We start from the raw sequence: 21,067 nt of genomic DNA, 5'->3' as shown, positions 1-21,067 counted from the left end.
AGTGAACGACGAAAAACAGAGAGCTAAGGCTGAAAGAAGACAAGTAAGCTGCTTTCCTCCCATTTTTGCTTCAGCATTCCATTTTCTCCTTGTATCTCCATTGTAGTTGAGCTCTCCATGTTAATGGAGGGCTAAACACTCCATTGTTGGAGAGTTTTCCAGTGAGCACTCTTGATGTAAAAACTCTAACTATCTATTTAATATTATTGTTAGTGTCTTTGCTTTTATCTGTGATTATTTTCATATATGTGGCTTGATCATCCATTTATATGTTTTGTTAGGATTTAAGTGTTGAAAAATGCTATTAATTCTTAGAACTTGGTAGAGCAACTAAAATTCTTCATTTCTAGGAATAGTGTGAAGTAATTTAGTACAGTTTGCATCTCATTTGTCATGTGGTTCGCTTAGGCTGAATTTGTTGAGGAATCAATAACGAAACTGGGAGGGTTATGCTCTTTCATGTAAGGAATTACAGTTAGACTGAATTTATAGGTGCAAGTGACACTAGAATAATATTAAATAGAGAAAAAATTTTATAATCACATCAAGAGAAGGTTCAGTAGAATGCTCCTTGACACATTCAACTAGGTATTTGTTTCGTTCACTAAACTCTGCGTTTATTTCTAGTATTCATTCTAAATTTAGAAAAATTGTTATAGTGTACTTTATGACATGAATGATTTGCTGAATTTCACATTACTCCAACTATAAAGTGTTTACAAACTGAATATGTGTCATTGAAATACAAGAAATTTCTTGTGGATACGATACTCGATCTTACCGTTCTAATTACTACTTGAACGAATTGGTGCACTTGCCAATGAGTGAGCATACTGTTTATGACCATTACAATAGTTACCAAGGAGTGGTTACGAATACCACCGTTTAGAAACTTATATCTTTCTTTGTTAAGCCATTGTACTTGTATGGACGTTGATGTTTTTGTGTTGGCAACTTCAACTTCTCCATCATGAAGTCTGATACTGCATTCTTACAACCTCTGATAATATTGCAGACTTTGTCTTTGGTAGTGCAATGGGTGTGGAAACGATATATGTGTAGTGTAGGTTCTGTGATTCTGTCTAATCACCCATGATTAGCATCATAGCATGAGTGAACTCTTCATCATACATCAAATCTTCATCAAACATTGGCTCTTCATTTGCCTCTAATGCCTCATGAACTTCTCCTATAATATAATGATAGTGATTGCTTTATAGTTTGGACAATTAGAAGCTATAGGACTGAATAATTGGCACCTGAAACACTTCCATAATTTAGGATTGATCTCTTTGGTGGGCTTATATACGTGGTGTTCTATTTGATGGGCTACATTGTTGGATTTGCATCTTGTTATTTGTAGGATTCTTGGAAGAAGAGGAAGAAGAAAGAAAATTAGTATGAGTACTTCTTGGCCTTGGGCTGCTTCTCAATTCGAATGGCTAGAGAAATAATATAGTCTAAATCAGAATATTGTTCAAGTTGGATGAGGTGAACAATGATGGAGCCTAGAGAAATAATTTTTGTCATGATTTCCAAAATTTTCAAATTTTTTAGACGAAAATAACCCTATAAGATTAATATAAGTATATGTTTAGCCAAGAATCAAATAAAAGTTCTTTTTCATATTGGAGACTTTTATCTCTTCTTTGACTTGAGTTTTCTGAGCTAGAAAAGTGTCATGTTCCCTCGTTGGAATCACATTTTGCATATCATAAACCATAAATAATACAAGGAGTAAACATCACCATCAATTGTCCCAATTTTAGTGAACGCTATAGGAGATGCTTTGGAAGGTAAAGTGCTAAACTAATTAAAGTTCCTTTTCATGGTCCTCAATCCCCGGTTTCTATCTCACTCTATCCCCCGATAGGTACAAAGATTCAAAGATCAATGATGAAGCCTAAAAGCTGAGACCGAGCCCACCACAGAGTAAATGATGGCAGTGGTGGTGGAGCAGGTACTTAGTCGGTTTCTTTGACACCTACTAACAGTATCTCACACACTATCCAAAATGAAAATCTACAAAGCCAAACAATCATCACTGAAACAGTGGTATCAAAACACTATCCAAAATCTACTAAGCCAAAACTATCACTTAAACAGTGGTATTTTTGGATTCTCATTCTTGGTTTTGCGCTCCCCCATGGCCCTTGCTTGGAATTTAGTCATCACTTTGATACTTCTTGTTCTGCAACAATCTTGTTTCCTTGTCACCTTTGCCTCAAGCAATGTAAATTCTGCTTCTTCTCTCTTCTACTAACCATATTTTGATTTTCCCTTAATAGCATCTTCAAATGGCTATAAGGGGGCTCTTTTATTTTACCTCTTCCGTCCTTATTTGGCTCTCTTTGTTATTCCCGTTTTTTGGTAGGTCCATATTGTGTATATGGGTGAAAGAATGAACCAGAGTGAGCAACAGTTAGTTGAAGACTCCCACCTTGACATACTATCACGTATTCTCAGAAGGTTTACCTTTAATTCATTGTTCTTTTTCAGTGGAAATGTTTCTGTTCCTCTGAAGTTTAAATTTGAGTTTTAAAATGTGGTGTGTACTTGGAGAGTGTGAGGGAAACAAAAGTGTTACAGTTAAACATGTTTGGAATTTTCAACATGAGAATACTTGCATATTGTTTTCTTGAAAATAATTGAAAACCAATGGCGTTTGAGTTAATGTTTTGGCACTGAAGAGATGAAATTTCCATTACAGGATGGTTGTTGTTGGACCTGTTTGCAGTTTAAAAAATAAAATTGAGAATCTGATATGCTCTTTTTTTTTTTTAAACAGCAAAGGTGCTGCTAGGAGGTCAATCCAGTATAGCTATAAGCATGGCTTCTCTGGATTCGTTGCAGTTTTAAGTCAGTCTCACGCTAAGCTCATTGCAGGTATTTCACAGTTGTGTCAATATGAAAGGTATTAACATGAAAAAGCAATGCTAAATATTTTCAGTGATAATAACTAAATAAATAGAATTAAAAGAGAGTGAAAATTTTGAAGATTAATATTGTAACGATATCATAAATTTATTTCCTTACATTTCAAAATGGAGTGTACACTCAAAAAATTTCCTCTTATTATGTCATCATAAAGTTAGATAAACAACTGTTGGCAATTGATAAATTTGTTTCTAATTTTAGAAAATTTATGGCATCTGTGTACCCTTACTTTTGCCTTTATCCATGCGAGACTTCTTTAGATCATTATCCTCTAAAAAGGAGACTTCATTAGGAGAGATCTAAACCTTTTTGTGTGAAATTAATGACTGTGAATTTCATAAAGAAAAGGTGAAAGTGGTCCCCAGATGCATGACACACAGACCTTTAAATAGTCATACACAGAACAACCAACCGAAGCTAAGGATTATTCCAGATGCATCAGCCAATAACTTGTCGTGGATTATTCCAGCATGCTGTATTTTTTAGGACTTAATGAAACATCATTGCAAAGTGAAAGCTGATTTGAAGAAAAGTCATGATGGTATGCAGGATGTGGCAGCATCAACTTATGTTGAGGATACACTGGCCATTGGCTCTTTTCATGCTGTAGCCAAAGGAATTTCTGTGTATGCTCTGGTGGCAATTCTGGTCCATATCCCCAAACTGTCATAAACACTGCCCCTTGGCTTATTACCGTTTCTGCCAGAACCAATGATAGAGAATTTCCATCTAGGATTATCATGGGAAACAATCAAACTCTACAGGTACTTCATCAATTCATCTTTGTGCTTGCTGTGATGTTTCACCACAAAATTCTTCAAACACTTAATAAATGTAAAGGTGTTATTATTATTATTATTATTATTCAAAAAAGGACCAAGAAGTTATTTAGTGATTGAGATGAGCATAGCTTAGGATTTTCAGATGACAGTAATGAATCTTCATCTCTTTATGAATATAGCTTGGCATTTCAAGTATGAAACAACATTTCGATATGTCTGCAAGTCTTTACAGTTCAAGTATACCTCCACTTTGATCCTAATAAGATGGTAAGCGTTGATTACTTGAATCAGTTTAACCATGGACTTTATAAAACATTCACCTTAGTCTCTGACTTTGTAAAATGTTACAAAATATCATTCACTTAATTCATTTCCACTATACTTTGACTTAAGTGACCCACGCTTATAATTAAAGCAATTAAAGGGAAGGTTTATTATCTTATTTTGATTATGTAAGTAAAGCTTGTTAGACTGAAGGATGTTCTTTTCAGAATACCAGACATGTACTCTTAGTTTGAAACTGAATTCCATTTTACTATCTTAATTTTGTCGGAAGACTACAAACACTGACCAAAATAGTTGCAATTAAAAATAAATTTTTGAAGTACTATGTACAGCTTCTCCTGCTTTGAACCGCCTAAATTTAAACCTTAAACTGAGCAAACAGACACAAATTATGTGTTCATACTAGTTTGCATCCATGCTAGATTAACCGTTTGCAGTGCAAACACAACTATATTTTATTTCCCTCATATAGGGTCAGAGTTTATATACAGGGAAAGATCTGAGCAAGTTTTATCGTATTGTGTTTGGAGAAGACATAGCAGCTTCAGATGCTGATGAAAAAAGTGCAAGGTAAATTTCCTCACTAGCTTCCTGTTAGCTTGATATCTTTGTAAAACCGTGAATCTGACGGTGAAAGTGCATATTTATTGTTTTAATTATGCTCAGGAGCTGCAATTCAGGGAGCCTGAATGCCACCTTAGCAAAAGGAAAAGCAATTCTTTGTTTCCAGTCTCGGTCACAGAGGTCAGCCACAGTTGCTATAAGAATAAGAACTGTAACGGAAGTTGGAGGCGCTGGTCTCATATTTGCTCAGTTTCCTACTAAAGATGTCGATACCTCGTGGAGTAAACCCTGTGTCCAAGTTGACTTTATTACAGGAACAACTATTCTGTCATACATGGAAGCAACTAGGTGAGTAGTCTGCAAGAGCAACATATATTCTCTGTGCACAAGTCTGCAAAATATTCTAAGGAAATAATGGTATTATTTTGGAGATTTCACGTTGACTAAGTAATATAGGATTAGCTTGTTTAAATTTAGAAAACAGTTTTAAAATAAACACTTTATATAGAATCATTTTTTAAGAAACAAATAGAATTTGCTTCTTAAGAGAAGAAAAAAATTACTTATTTTGAGTAAAAGCAGTTTAGATAAACACATCACAAAACCATAAAACTGCTTATTTTATTTTAAAAAGTACTTATTTTAAAAAATAGGCTTCTATTCTATAGTCAAAATTATGAATATAATGGGGCAACTCTTACCTCATAAACTAACTTTTTAGATTGAGTTGAGTTGAAATTCAAGTTCTAAAATATTGTTAAGAGTCTATATCCTATTGGTTGTAAGAATTAAAAAGATGCATGAGTATATTGGTTTAAGAAAGCATAACATTGTTGATTGCACTAGAGTCTTTTTATTACATAATAATAACATGGTCTAGGGAACATTGACCAAATTATCTTGTGATGCATGCATGTGCTGTAGGAATCCTGTAATTAAGTTTAGCAAAACAAAAACAGTTGTGGGGCAACAGTTATCACCAGAAGTGGCATTCTTCTTTTCGCGAGGACCAAGTTCTCTGTCTCCTTCAGTGTTGAAGGTTCTGAAAATTCATTCCTTCATCAAGGCAATAGTTTTTATCTTAACGAAAATGTAAAATGCTTTATGTTTATGATTGATGAATGTGGTGCAGCCTGATATTGCTGCTCCTGGGGTTAATATTCTGGCGGCTTGGTCACCCGCTTCTTCTGCCCGTTTGGTATCTGATGCTGCAAATGAAGATGAGTCAGATTTACATCCCCTTAACTTCAACATTGAGTCAGGAACTTCCATATGCCATGCCCCCACATAACTGGTATTGTTGCACTTATAAAGACTATCCATCCAACTTGGAGCCCCGCTGCACTAGCCTTTTATCTCACAAAGGGTATGGATTAAAGACAATATGCAACAAATTTCACCGTTTTTAGTGTTGTTTTCCGGTCATTATTAGAGGTTTATCTCAAAATTTAATGCCAACTTTAAACATACATGGACCTATAATCAAAGATTGATTATTAAATCATGTCATGAATATTTAACATTAAAATTTTAAAATACATATATTATTCATGAGTTTTCAAAAGTTACATGATTCTTTTTAAGTAATAATATGTAAAAATTAGTTGAGATCATAGACACTTAATGATCCCGGACAACAATTTTTTCATCAATTGGCATGTTTATTCGTGTAACGATCTCGAATGTTATTACATCAAACATTAAATCTTTAACGCGAAAAATTTTCCTTTTAATTATTTTAAAAACTCTTAAATTAGTTTAATTAAATAAAATAAGAACCTTCGCTTTAGTTGTTATGTAACTAAGGTGGATCGTTATAATTCTCACACACACCAATCACATGACCCTTCTTGAAGTTATGGAATGCACTAATTTGAGTAATTTCCTTTGCTTTTGATGAAGCTTCTCTGAAAAATGAATACAAGCAATATATTTGGGCAGAGGGAGCACCACATAAACAAGCTGACCCATTTGACTATGGAGGTGGTCATGTTGATCCTAACAAAGTCACAGATCTTGGTCTCGTCTATGACATGAAAAACTCAGAATACGTTCGATTCCTCTGTTCTATGGGCTACAACAGCACTGCCATAAGCTTATTAGCAGGGTTTCCTACCAAATGCCAGAAATCACACAAGTTCCTTTTAAACATGAACCTGCCTTCTATTATCATTCCAGAGCTGAAGCAACCCCTCACGATATCAAGAACAGTCACCAACGTTGGCCCAATTAAATCTATCTACACTGCTCGTGTTGTAGCTCCAATTGGAATATCAATTAATGTTGAGCCATCAACCTTAACATTTAGCTCTAAACGAAAGAAAATCAAAATCAATGTAACTTTTTCTTCCAAGCTACGAGTTCAAAGCAGATTCTAATTTGGGTACTTGTTCTCGGAAGATGGGTCGCATGAAGTCAGAATACCCTTGGCAGTTCGCTTTGTAGTACATCAATTTTGTGCACAAACAGTGGAGGACCTGCATATGTACGAGGATGTACAGGTGCACCCCCTGACTTTGATAAAATTATTATTAAATATTTTAAATTTTTTTATTTTACTCCTCCTAATCCTATATATTTGAACTCACTCTTCTGTAAATCTGTGTGTAGTTAAAATTGTACAAATATATCACCTAACTTGAATAAAATTATATAATTTATTTGTTTTTTTTTATCTAACTAAAGTAAATTTGTGTCTTTTTCTACCCTTTCATTTCCTCTGGTACAAGTTTTCTTCTCATTCCATAAAAGTCTTCTTTACTTTTCTTGTTTCTTTTTCATTACTGTAAGTTACGTGCCTATTCTGCTTTTACTCTTCACATTTTCTGGTGGTGGCTGTTTCGCTTCTATTTTAAATTCTCTCACATGTTTGCATAGAAAAGTTAGAAAAATTGAAAAAATAGAGAGCTCATGAGGGTTATATGAGGCTCCAAGTCTACAAGAGCAAGGAAAATCAGAACAAGCAAAGAAAGACTTAGATAGCAAATTACCAATAAGTGTTATAACTTATAAACATGTCTCTGGTTATGTGCTTTTTCACAAATCTTTTTCTTTTTTTCCCCTTAAGTTTGATATATAAATAATATAATTACATATTAATTATGTTTGATGAATTTATAAATTTTTAATTTTTATGGATATTTTAAATTTAGAATTATTAATTTCTTTTGAATTGTAAATAGATCATGGATATATATTTGAAGAGGAAATTACCATCAAATGAGCAGCAATCTTCATCAAAATCTTGTGAATCAAGTCTCCAACAACAACGAATTGAAATTAATTTGGAAGACTTGCCATCAGATCCAGGAAAGCGAATTAAAATTTCAGCATATCATCCTAATGATCGAGATAAGATACAAAGAGCATATTTACAAAGAGGACCATGTCAACCTACTTAACATAATTTTCCCCAAAGAAAAATTGGAAACTCTTTAAGAAGATTTTGTCCTTCTTGGTTTAATGAATTTGGCAACTGGTTGGAGTATAGCATAGAAAAAGATGAGGCATTTTGTTTGTGTTGTTATCTTTTTAGTCATGCTTTTGGAAAGCAATCAGGTGGTGATACATTTGTGATAGAGGGATTCACAAATTGGAATAAGAAAGAAAGACTTTCATCTCATGTTGGAGGTCCTAATAGTGCTCATAACATTGCTTGGAGGAAGTGTCAAGATTTAATGAATCAAAATCAACATATTGAAGTTGCTATATCTAAGCAATCTGAATAAGTTCGTGACTTGTATCGAAGGCGTTTGACAACGTCAATTAATTGTATCCGTTTTCTATTAAAGCAAGGATTAGCTTTCCGTGGTCATGATGAATCAACCAATTCTGCTAACCAAGGTAATTTCCTGGAACTTCTTAAATTTTTTGTTGAGCACAATGAATCAATAAATCATATTGTCTTAGAAAATGCTACCGAAAAGCATCAGTTAATTGCTCCAAAAATCCAAAAAGATATTGTTAATGTTGTTGCATTGGAAACCACTAATTCTATTATTACTAATCTTGGAGATGAATTATTTGTTATCATTGTTGATGAAGCACGTGACATATCAAACAAGGAGCAAATGACTATTGCTTTGCGTTATGCTAACAAAAAGGGAAGTATTGTTGAGCGTTTTTTTGGTATGGTTCATGCTAAAGGTACTACAACTTTATCATTGAAAATGACAATTGATGAATTGTTTTGTAAACATGGGCTTAGTATATCAAGAATTCATGGACAAGGTTATGATGGCGCTAGCAACATGCAAGGGGAATTTTGTGGTCTCAAAAGTTTGATCTTAAAGGAGAATTCATCTGCTTTTTATGTACATTGTTTTGCTCATCAATTACAACTCACATTAGTTGTTATTGCAAAAAATCACATTCAAGCTGCCTCTCTTTTTAAGTTGGTGTCCACTTTATTAAATGTTGTTGGGGGATCTTGCAAACGACATGACATGCTTCGTGAAAAACAAATAAATTATGTTAGAGAGACATTGGGAAAATGAGAAATTCCTAGTGGACAAAGTTTGAATCAAGAAACTAGTCTTAAATGAGTTGTTGATACTCATTGGGGTTCGCATTATGCAACTTTGATCAATTTGATATTGATGTATTCTTCTATAATTGATGTTCTTGAAATTATAAAAGAAAATGGATCAAATGCAGATCAAAGAGCTGAAGCAAATGGTATTTTACATTTGCTAGAGGATTTTGATTTTGCATTCACATTGCATTTGATGAAAAATGTCTTGGGTATTTTAAATGAATTGTCACAAGCACTGCAAAGGAAAGATCAAGATATCATCAATGCTATGAACTTGGTTAACATCACAAAGCTACGATTGCAAACTATGAGGGATAATGGATGAGAGTCTTTACTGCAGGAAGTAAATCCATTTTGTAATAAGCATTTCATTAACATTCCTAATATGGAAGACATATTTTTTTCTAAGGGGAGATCAGGACGTGGAGGTAAAGCTCAAGCTATCACAACTGAGCATCATTATCGTGTTGAATTATTATATACTATTGTGGACATGCAACTTTAGGAACTTAATGATCATTTTACAAAGACAAATACTTAGTTGCTTCTTTGCATGGATTATTTGAATCCAACCAATTTATTCTCTACTTTTGATAAGGCAAGGCTAATTGAATTTGCAAAGTTTTATCCATGTGAATTCTTTGCAATTAATTTAGTGATGCTTGATAATCAACTTGAGACTTACATCATTGATATGCGTAGCAATGTAGAATTTTTATCTTTGAAAGGAATCAAATTTTTTTCTAAAAAGTTGATTGAAATTGGAAGACATATTATTTATTCATTAGTTTACCTTCTTTTGAAGTTAACAATGATTTTGTCCGTTGCCATAACAACTGTGGAAAGAGCCTTTTCTGCCATGAAAATTGTGAAAAATAGGTAGTATAATCAGATGAGAGATGCATGAATGAATGATTGTCTAGTGACTTATATTGAGAAAGATATGTTCAATAAGATTGACAATGAACTGATCATTCAACGATTTCAAAACATGAAATCATGTAGAGGATAACTATAAGATATGTAATTTATTTGAATAAACACATTAAAATTTTATGATTTTGATATTTATGTCTTTATCTTCATATGCATAATGATAATTATTATTAATTTATATTATTTGAAAAGTAAATTATCCCCATTAATTTAGAGTCTTAAATCCATCACTGTACACAAACATAATATCATTGTCACAAAATGGGAAGAATAATATACCAATATGATGACTCATTGTTGTCTCCCATCATACCGAATGTTCACATTTTAAAAATAGACATGTCATTTCATATTTAATTTTATTTTATGTGTTAAATTTCCCAACATACTTTACGCGAAAATCCAAATTCTTTTTTAACATCAATTTTTAAGACTATGACTCATAAAAATTCACAGAATAATAATTTATTAAAAATTGTCAAAAAAATAGATAGATAATGTCATTATATCCAAAATAATTGATCTTGTATGTTATATTATATATAATTTTTATTTTGTGTTTATTTTTTACTTTTACATAAAGGTATTTTAAAAATATTTTCTTAGAATTAGAAATGTCAAAAAAATTATCCAACTTTAATTATAAAAATAAATTTTAATATATAAATAACATTCTCTACGTTTATAAACAGGATTGGAAGATACAAATCATCCACGTAGACGTACTGGATTTGTGGGTTGTGATACAGAGATTTGAAAACATATATTACACGTGTTTTTTGTTTGCAGTGTTCCTCAATGGCGACCGTCGGCGGAATTTTGGATCAATATTATTACACGTGAAAATAGTTAGTCTTAGATCGTTCTAACGAAGCAAATCGCTCTCACCACAGTGCATTCAAAAGAAAAACAAAAGTATATAAAAACAATAATAATAATAATTTTATGTCTTTTTTGTATGAAAAAAAAAACATGATAGGCTTTTCAAGTATAAGTAGCAAGTTTTTCTTACATTATACTAATATTCTTAAGTTTAAGTAAATTTTTAAATATAATATTTAAATAAATATTATATATATAATAAATATTAAATATACTAAAATTATACATCTTAATGAAGAATTTCGTATGGTTAAAAAAATATTTTTATTATTAATATATAACAAATGTTCTATTTTATAAGGTACAATTAAATTAAAAAGATGAGACTGTTAAAATTATATAAAAAAAATTATCAAAGACGCATATTTAATTATTTTCTAGCTCCATAATTTTATATAATGCTCAAACAATTGAAATTAAAATAAATTAAATTTGAATAAGCTTATAATATATTAAAATTTAATTTATCTAAAGACTATATGTACTTTTTAATTCAATTAATTATCAATTTAATCCTTTTATTTATTTAAAAAATTTAATTAGCTCTTTCATTTTTTCTATTTTTAAAAGGTTCAGATTATTTATTTTTTAAAAAGTCTCATCATTTAATATCTCAATATGGTCTTTCATTTTTTTAAATGCCCCAACGTGATGATGCTTTCAGCCGAAATTTGCAACTTTATGTTGGGAACTTCAATTGGACAAAAAGTATCACATTCAAACATTTTTTTTTAAAATTAATTGAAAATATTAAATAAATAAAAATATCAAATCGATAATTAATTTTTTTTAATATATAAATATATATTTGTATCATTAATCAAGTCAATGAATAAATATTCATTTTATTCTTTAAAAATGTAAGATAATAATAAATTAATCTTTAGAAGATGAAAAATTTAAATTTAATCTTTAAATATATAAAAAAGTATAACAAACTGATTATGTGAATAATTTAACCACAAATTGATTTATGAATTTTATAATTTAATGTTAAATTAGTTCTTAAAAATATAATTTATTATTAAATTAATCTTTAAATATTATAATTTAATGAGGATGTGTAACACTTTTTTTTACTTTCAAAAATTAAATTTAAATTTTTTACTTTTTAAGAATTAATTTATGAAGATGTCACGTTTTCATGGAGTAGATATTTTCCGGACGTCAAGAGAGGACGAAACCATGGGCCATAACCCCAATACGTGAGTGAATAGCTTTTGCTCTAAGTACAAAGTATAATGCGTGTTAGATTATTCATCCAATCAAACTGCATCCATGTCCGAAGAAGCTAATATTTGTTGCTCATGCTTATTTTGTTGCTTTTTTGACGTGTTTTTAAGGCTGTGTTTGTTTTCGAAAATGAAAATAATATTAGAGAAAAAAATTATACTTACTTTTATAAGATTTACATCTTTTACATTTTAATTTAATTTTTTATTTTTATTTTTTTCATCTGTTGTCATCCTTTAAATTAAACACATCCTTAATATTAACACTCTTATAATAAGCGATAACAAACACATATAGACGATATGCACCAAAATAGTTTAGACTACGCACCAAAAGACAATCCATATAGGAAGACAAAGAATTCATCAATGGTATTCAGTCATCATACCATCCTTGTCATATTTTGCGCACGTGAAAGACAGAGGAAGTCATTTATACTGCTTAAACTTTTTTGAAATTGTTCTCGCTAAGTATTGGAATTAAGGCATTTTTAATTGATAAATTATTTATACGACAAATTTTACAATTAAGACAGAAAAAAGTATAAATATAATAAATGATGTAATGAAAAACAATTAGATAAACGCAGAAAGCTGAAAAATATAAACAACGATATATTTTTTTTACGCTTAAGTAAATAAAAGGCAAGAACATAAAAAGAAACTAATAACTTAGGAGCAAAACTCCGAGAGCATCTACTAAAAGTTTAGGCTTAACACTATCTGATCTAACCTTATCGAAAATTTACGCAAATTTATGAGAATTTTATAAATTCAACTTATACACTCAATATATAAAATATTTATAAATAACATACTAATTAAACATTTCAATAATATAATAAAATAAAATAATAAATTATAAATTTTATAATACTTAAATAATCAAGTATAGAGTACTATGATTCAGTGATTCATAAATACCTTCGAGCCATGAAATGCTTAAGCCGTGATAGATGGCTTGGAGCTCTCCAAGAGTATTAGAGGCTCTTAAGTTAAGCGTAACATGTCCCTTCACTCCCTCGTGATTCTAATATGAGTGAGCACTCCCCAAGCTAGCGTGTGCCATCTATATTGATGTTGATCGTGCGGTCCAAATTTGGTGAGCTAAATGAATCGGTGGGATCATTCTTCAAGTTTAACACATCTTTTCCTTATTTATTCAACGTATGCAAAGGTGTATATACTTGAGAGGAAGTCCAAGAAAAGCTTACAATGAAAGTCCTAGAAAGAAAAAAAAATAAAAGTTATCTAAAACCAAACTAATAGAACTACCATAACTACAATAAAATAAAAATAATAAAACTTCCATAATTACCATTAAAAAAATCCTAACGGAAATAGCTAATTGCCATTATTGGTTATCACCCTCTCTGCTTATTTGAAGTTTAGACTTGTTTAAAAGGCTGAAAAGGTACATAGTTAGATGTTGGCCATGATGACAATCTTATTTGTTAGATCTAAAGAGTTAGACAAAGAGTTTATTTGAATATAAGTCATAAGAATTTTTAAGAGGTTTATTTATTTGAAATATATTTTTTTTTTAATAGAAAAATTATCAAAAGCTCTTAAAAGAATTTCTAATTTTGTATCCAAACAGACTCATATATGTAATAAAAGGGAGTGATAAGTACTTGAGCTAAAAAATGATTGTGGTTTTGAAAAAGGAAAAATAGTTTCATGTAATATTACATTTAAGGATATGAATGGGAATTTGTTATTTAAACCAAAAATAAAATATCCCTTGAAAATTCCTTCTTTATGGCTAGGGTAAGCACTCTTACAAGTTTTTTGGAGATGGAATTTGCTTCTATGTGCAGCTAGTGTGGAAGAAAAACACAAGAAACCAAAAACTCTTAGATGAGATATGTCAAGTAGTTTATTATGTAGAATAAAAAAGGATGAATCATTATTTAACATTTAGCATTTTTCTATTTAATTTGGATGAGGGAAGGATGTTCATGACGTGCGCAACATGTGCAGCTACATAGGACCAAAAATGAATAAGCTAAATTGCGAATTAATAGTAAAGTTATTAAGAGTCTGCTTGTTTTATTTATTACTTTCACACTTTCAATTGATGTGGTTCACAAATAATTATATAAAAATATAACATTATTTTCACCTTTTTTTTTAATTTTAAAAATTGCAACAAATACTGAAAATAAAACAAAAAAAAAATTATATGATCTTGTATATATGGGTTACATTAATGAAGATTTGATATTTTTACATCACTTAACAATTTACACAAAACTTCTTTTATTTTTCTATAATTTTTTACAATTTAAATTATAGTTATCTGCCATTTTAATTGCCAGATATTATCAAAATTTAATATTTAAGAAGAATATAACCAAATTACACTTTTTAATTTTTCTATAACATTCATGTGCCAAGCAGATAATAATATATAATCTGGTCATTACATTCTTTACAAATAAAATTTGTGTAAATTTTATTTATATAAATCAAATTAAAACAAATAATAAAAAAATGAGAACTCATGAAATTTATTTTATAATTCAATTTAAAACAATATAATAGACTTACAATTAATAATTTAATTGATCTAATATATACAATTACTTTTGGTCCCTGCATTGGCATGATTGGAGAATTAGAAAAGATAACAAAAATAGCGGGAAAAATAATCCAAAAAATTGGCACATCACGAGGCGCGATTAACGCGGCCAAGCAAAGCTTTGCCAATCTCCATTTGTGTTTTTGTTTGTGTTTACCCTTTACATTGATTTTTTCAAATTTCAACGTTGAAAAGTTGCATTTAGTGCACTAACGCAACCCAGAAGGTTTCCTCTTTTCCGGTTACTTCATTATGGAATTCAGGGTATCTTTTTTGTTTTTTTTCTTTCGAAAACCGTTAGCGCCAAAGAGTGACTATTAATTTCATCATTTTAATCACAGAATTAGTCAAACTCAGACGTTCATCTCCTGCAGCACAACTTGGATTAAAATAGTCAAAACCAGCATATGACCTTAACATGATTTGTTTGTAACGTAGAATTGGACCGGGCCAGCCAGTTTCTAGAGATAAGAATTGTAGCATAGTTTTTTGAATTTACAAAGCCATCATAGATATCCTCCATTCCAAAAACAAAAAACAAATACTATCCTTCGTCCTTAATTTTTTTAATTTTGTCTGTTTTTTTGTAAGACTTTTTTCAAATTATTTTTTTATATTAGTTATTTTTTTATCCAAATATTCTTAGGTACTTTATGCTAAATATTATATATTAAAAAAATAAATATATTATCTCTTTTATAAGGAATGAATAAAAAAACTATAACACATTAATTAATTAATTAGATTAGAAAAGTAATTAAGAAGAAAGAGTGAGATTATGAATCTCAATTTTTTAAGATACATTTAACAAAATAATATATATTACTAAAAAATTTAAGTTTAATGTAATTAATTATATTAATGTGAATTAAATAAAGAATGTTATATTTAAAAATCGAAGTAACAAATAAATTCAAAAAAATAATAAAAAAAAGACACCAGCAATAGTGAAGCCCCACCACCTGACCAAATGTCACGCCCTTAGTGCATGACCCTCGAGGAAAATTTAGTACTCCCATATTTAAATCGAAAAAATGGTATGCTGACTTATAAGAAACCAAAGAGAGATAAAGATAACACAACACCAATACCTCAACTCAAACGCCTGTTTCGCCTAACCAAAGGAAGCTCCACTGCGGTTTCCGTTTCCTCTCTGCCTTCACCACTCTCTTTTTTTTCTCAACAGGTAAAAATTCATTAAATCTCCAATAACGTTTGTGTTTGCGAGAAAAGAAAAAAAAAAGCATTAAATTAGGACCGCGTAAAATAATATTCTGTCGTGACAATAATAGATTTGAGTTCTGTAGGAACAAAGAAAAATGGAAGTTGCGGCAGCGAAAGCCCTGAAACCAAGCCTTCGGACAGAGTTCATTTTCCCTCAAGCAATTTACGACGAGATTTTGTGTTTTAACGCCAACAACGTTGTTGCCGGCGAAGATTTCTCCGTGGACGACCTACTCGACTTCTCCAACGGCGAATTCCAAGTTGGGAAAGATTTCGATGACTACGAGGAAGACGAAGACGAAGAAAAAGGCAGCACCTCCGGTTCCTTGCAGTCGCAGGACAGAACCGAAGACGACAGCAACTCTAATTCCACCGCCGGAGGCGGCGGAGACTCCGTTTTCGCCGGCGAGTTGTCAGTTCCGGTGAGTTTTCAATTCTTTCATAAGAAAACAATTAATTAAATTCATGGTTTTTTGAAAGAAACAATAAAATAATTGATTTTTGCAGGCGGATGACGTGGCAGACTTGGAATGGGTTTCTCACTTTGTGGACGATTCTCTCCCGGAGTTATCTCTATTGTACCCAGTCCGTTGTTCCGAGCAAACAAGGGTATGTACCGAACCGGAACCCAGACCGGGCTCGGTCCAAACCATTCCAGCAGTTCCAAGAAAGCCGAGAACCGGAAAGACTAGAAAGCCCAACGCTCGTGTCTGGTCCTCGATGTCGTCTTTGTGTTCTTCGGTGACGGCCAAGAAACAGAAGAAAAAGGTCGAGGCCCAAAACGGTGGGGCCCAGTCTCTGCGACGGTGCAGCCACTGCCAGGTGCAAAAAACGCCACAGTGGAGAACCGGCCCACTAGGGCCCAAAACACTTTGCAACGCTTGTGGAGTTCGGTTCAAGTCCGGTCGACTTTTTCCAGAGTATAGACCAGCCTGTAGCCCAACTTTTTCTGACGATATTCACTCCAACAGCCATCGTAAAGTGTTGGAGATGAGACGAAAAAAGGAGATAGTTGAATCGGACCGGATTCAATTGATCCCAAGTTGTTAATTTTTGTTAGACTGAATTTAGATGCAGTTCATTAAGTATTTCTAGTAGAGTAGTATTGTTTTTTTCCGTTAGAATTAAAGTTTGACCTCATTAATATGCATATAAAAGTTTGCATAATTGAGATAAAATTATAATTCTAACAAGGCTATCTAAGGATTTATGTTTTTAGATTCCAATAGGTTATAGATCAGAAATAGGTCAACGAATCGGTCTGAGCTGGTTTGGTATTTGTTCCATAGTTAGTGATTTAAATTAGTGCTAGTCAGGTAAGGAAGAACTAAGTGATAACGGACATTAGGAGAGCATTGATAGTTTGTATCCCATTTTCCTAGCGCAGTTGATTTAATTAATGAGATGTAGTTAAGTTGAGGAAAAAAAACTAAATTATTTATGAGGACATCTTTCTATATATATTCAAGTTGGGTTGATATTTTATTTGTCTCTCTGTCAAGCTTACTGGATTTTGAATTTTGATTGAATTATTCAGCGATGTGCTGTTAGATTGTGTGCATGTATGTGTAAGAGGGAAAGAAGGAGGAAAGGTCAGCTGAGAGTGATGGAAGCATTAAAGTTGAGTGGCCTTGATTTGAGACCATGGAGACTGTGCTACCGCCAAATCGAGTGGTCAAGTAGGATGAAGTGGACTACTATTATTAATTTATTACCTATGTTAGTTTCATATTATGCTCATACTTCCTCCATTTTATTATAATTATCCTGAATATAGCATTAATTATTTTTTTATATTTCTTGTCACAGTAATGATATATTATAGCAGTAAAAAATAAATTAATAATAATTAGATTAACTTTTTTATAATTGATATATTTTTTAGTTTATTTATTGATTTTTTTATCTGTATAAAAAATATAGGGCGACAATTATAATCACATGAAGGGAGTAATAGTTATAAATTGTTACTATTAAGAAAAAATAATATTTTTCTTAATCTTAAATATAAATTTTTTTAACTAATTTTACTTCATTTAATATTATTATTTTTAAAATACCTTTTATTTAATTAAGATTTTAATTCTAATAACTCATTTTTATTTAGTGCCAAATTCCAATAAAGATAAGTTGAAAAAAAACTTAATTTTCAATTAACATTGATGTAACTAAATATAGTTGGCCTGAATTATTTTTGTTTTCTTATATTTCAGACCAGAAAAAATACCATTTTTTGTTTTTTTATATAAACATCAGTTATAGCAATTCATTTAAAATCAAAGATTGAATAAAGATGGAAATACTGTCGGAAACATGGTTACAAGTATAAAATATTGATGTCTTAGCTGATAAATGGACAACATAATTTGTTTGTCTCTTTATAAATAAAATATAAAAAATTATTAAAAATTACATAGAAACATATTTTAAAAATTACATAATTTGTTTTTCTCTTTAAAATCTTAAAAAAAAAAGTGCAATTTTACCTATCTTAACAAAAGTTTTTTTTATACTTTATTGACTAGTGTTGCTAAAAATATTATAAAGTAGAAGTTAAAAAGGGAATTTAATATGTGATATTACATGCATTAATAGTTTATTTCTTTTATTATAATTGTTCTTAAAATATTTAAAATTTTCATTTTTCTAATTTCTTTTATCTAAGTAATTAAGGCATTTTCATTCAAATGTATTTTTATATACAAATAATCAATAAAGTAGATAATATGGATAGATTTTTATAATAAAAAAGACGAACTTTGTAAAAAAAAAAATCCTATAAAAAGATCGAAAGTAATAATACTTTACCTCTGTGTTTGTGGCTACATGCATAAATGATGAGTCATTTCCATGTTTAATGGTTAGGAGACATGACTTATACTTTACGGAAAATGGTAATTTTTTTTTCCTTTGAACATTTTTTTGTCAGCTTCTTTAACTTGAACATAAATTTTGATTTATTTATGATTTTAGTCAAGGACATTAATTTAATAATTAAAATATTTTTGTTGAAAATTATGTTCGAGATATATTAGAAATCATAAATAAAATCACAGTAATATTTTTAATAAAATGTTTACTCTTTTATTTCTTAACCGGTGTTCTTAAATATTGATTAGCATTTTTATTTTATAATTTAATATGATATTAATTATTTTTAATCATATTGATATCTTTATTTAATTCTTAAATATTTTATATAATTTTCATAATTAGGAGACAAATAAATTCGTATTAAAAATTAAAATTAATTTTAATATAAAAAAATATTAATCATATTTTAAATTTACACATTTTCTTCTAAAATAAATAAAAAAGGAATAGAAAGAATAGTGCCTTACTAAATTTAGAAGGAACTCCGCGCACAAATTGTATATGAGGATATTTAAATGATTATTTTTTTTTTATAAATTTTGCATGTGATTATTTTTTCCACCCCATTACCATAGGTTTATGGTGCCTTAAAAAGGAAAAAAGAAAACTATTTGTTGTATGTATTTCGGTATTAATTTTTCAAAAAGTGTAATTAAATTTGATCAATCAATGCAACTTTAAAAGTATGAGTTCTTATCCTCGGATCTAGTTGCTACAAAATAATAATAATAATAATAATAATAATAATAATAATAATAGACAAGTATTAGTAATTAATTAGTCATGTAATAATTTTCAGTTTTCACTCCTCTAATCATCTTTTATTTGATATCCTTTAAGTGTGAGTTTCTCTACACAAACGAGTCTCTAACCAAGCTGCAACGAAGTTAAGATTGCATAACCAAAACTCTTATGCAGATCATCCCTTCAAGTTTTTCAAAGTGTCTTAAATATGCAAACATCAAAAAACACTTGAAGTTCACAAAGACAATGAACCCTTACTAAAAAAAGTCACATATGCATTTATTGTGGTTGATGAATGGATGATGGGATACTTTTAGGCACACTAGTATTTTTGTTAATGGTGAAGAGAGTGACATCAATTAAAAGCGTGTTTAACAAAATTAGCTTAAAAGCTTATTGAAATTTATAAGTGATGAGTTAGGAGTTAAAAAATAAAAAATTAAAAAGTTTGTTGGTTGAGTTATAAGCATTTCATGAAATTTCTCTCTGTATATACATTAGAATAACTATCTTATAATGATGGTGTTTTTTTTATACATATAATGATAGTGTTTTTAATATGATTCTTTAACAAATGTCCTATTTAATTCTATTGAATTTTCTTTTTACATTTTATATAAAATCTCATTATCCGAACATAATGGTTTTTTGTTTCAAAGTGGAAAGAATGATTGCCAGTGAAAGAAAAATACCACAAAATCTATTCATTCCATGGTTTGGAAGCTCTGAACAAGAGGAAGGAAGGAAGAGGAAAACAAATATTGAATCTCACACAATTTGCTTTTTCTACAAAATTGGACAGAAAAATAGAAGCTTTTAAATGTATAAAGCCAAAAATGCCATTATTTATGTATTTGTCTATAATACACATGTTATTTTACATATATATAAATTTATTTTCTTTTATAATTTTCACAACACTAAACTAAAGTGCTTTCCAAGTCCCAGATACTGTAGGGAGGAGTATGTTCAGTTGGGTTTAGTGTGCGTGCATGTGAGGAAACTAGTTGGTGGTAGGACAATGACGACAGAAGCAGCATCCCATTCAATGAACAACGTGCTTCTGATGGATGTGGCCACGGGGGTTGCTATTCTTGAATTGAATCTTAATCTTAAGTTATAATATAAGAATCCAAATGAAAAGCACCTTCACTACTTGCACTTGCACATGACCTGCATAACACTTTGGGTTGGGATACGATCACACTTTAAGTATGCACGCCTACTAGGCATTGCATTACCCTCATCATTAATTTTCAAAATCTTTTCTGTCGTGTTTGGATTAGTTTCTTAGTAGTAATTAATTAACTGTTTTTATAGTAAAGATAAAATAATAAATAGTTAATTCTATCTTTTTTTTTATAATACCATGTTATCATCATAATTTTATAGAGTTTAATAATGATATAATAATTTTACACGGTCAATTAATTATAAATTATTATTGATATAATTTTTAAGATAATATATACAAAAATTAACAATTTAT

General features: G+C 30.2%; 1 protein-coding gene and 1 pseudogene across 1 annotated transcript; both read left to right on the top strand.

The window, feature by feature from the left end:
• The first annotated feature begins 1,939 nt into the window (after positions 1-1,939).
• Positions 1,940-9,985, top strand: LOC114380263 (annotated as a pseudogene).
• A 5,777-nt stretch (positions 9,986-15,762) lies between these two features.
• On the top strand, positions 15,763-17,702 carry LOC114378104 (GATA transcription factor 7-like). The gene is made up of 3 exons (XM_028336645.1): positions 15,763-15,922; positions 16,044-16,382; positions 16,468-17,702. Exons 1-3 carry the CDS (start codon positions 15,776-15,778, stop codon positions 17,008-17,010), a joined length of 1,029 nt encoding a protein of 342 aa, XP_028192446.1. The 5' UTR covers positions 15,763-15,775; the 3' UTR covers positions 17,011-17,702.
• Positions 17,703-21,067: the final 3,365 nt, after the last annotated feature.

This window comes from Glycine soja, chromosome 12 (genome assembly GCF_004193775.1).
Source record: "Glycine soja cultivar W05 chromosome 12, ASM419377v2, whole genome shotgun sequence".
Classification (NCBI taxonomy): Eukaryota; Viridiplantae; Streptophyta; class Magnoliopsida; order Fabales; family Fabaceae; genus Glycine; species Glycine soja.
The sequence above is the reverse complement of the archived record's forward strand: the minus strand, read 5'-3'. Positions and strand labels throughout refer to the sequence as shown.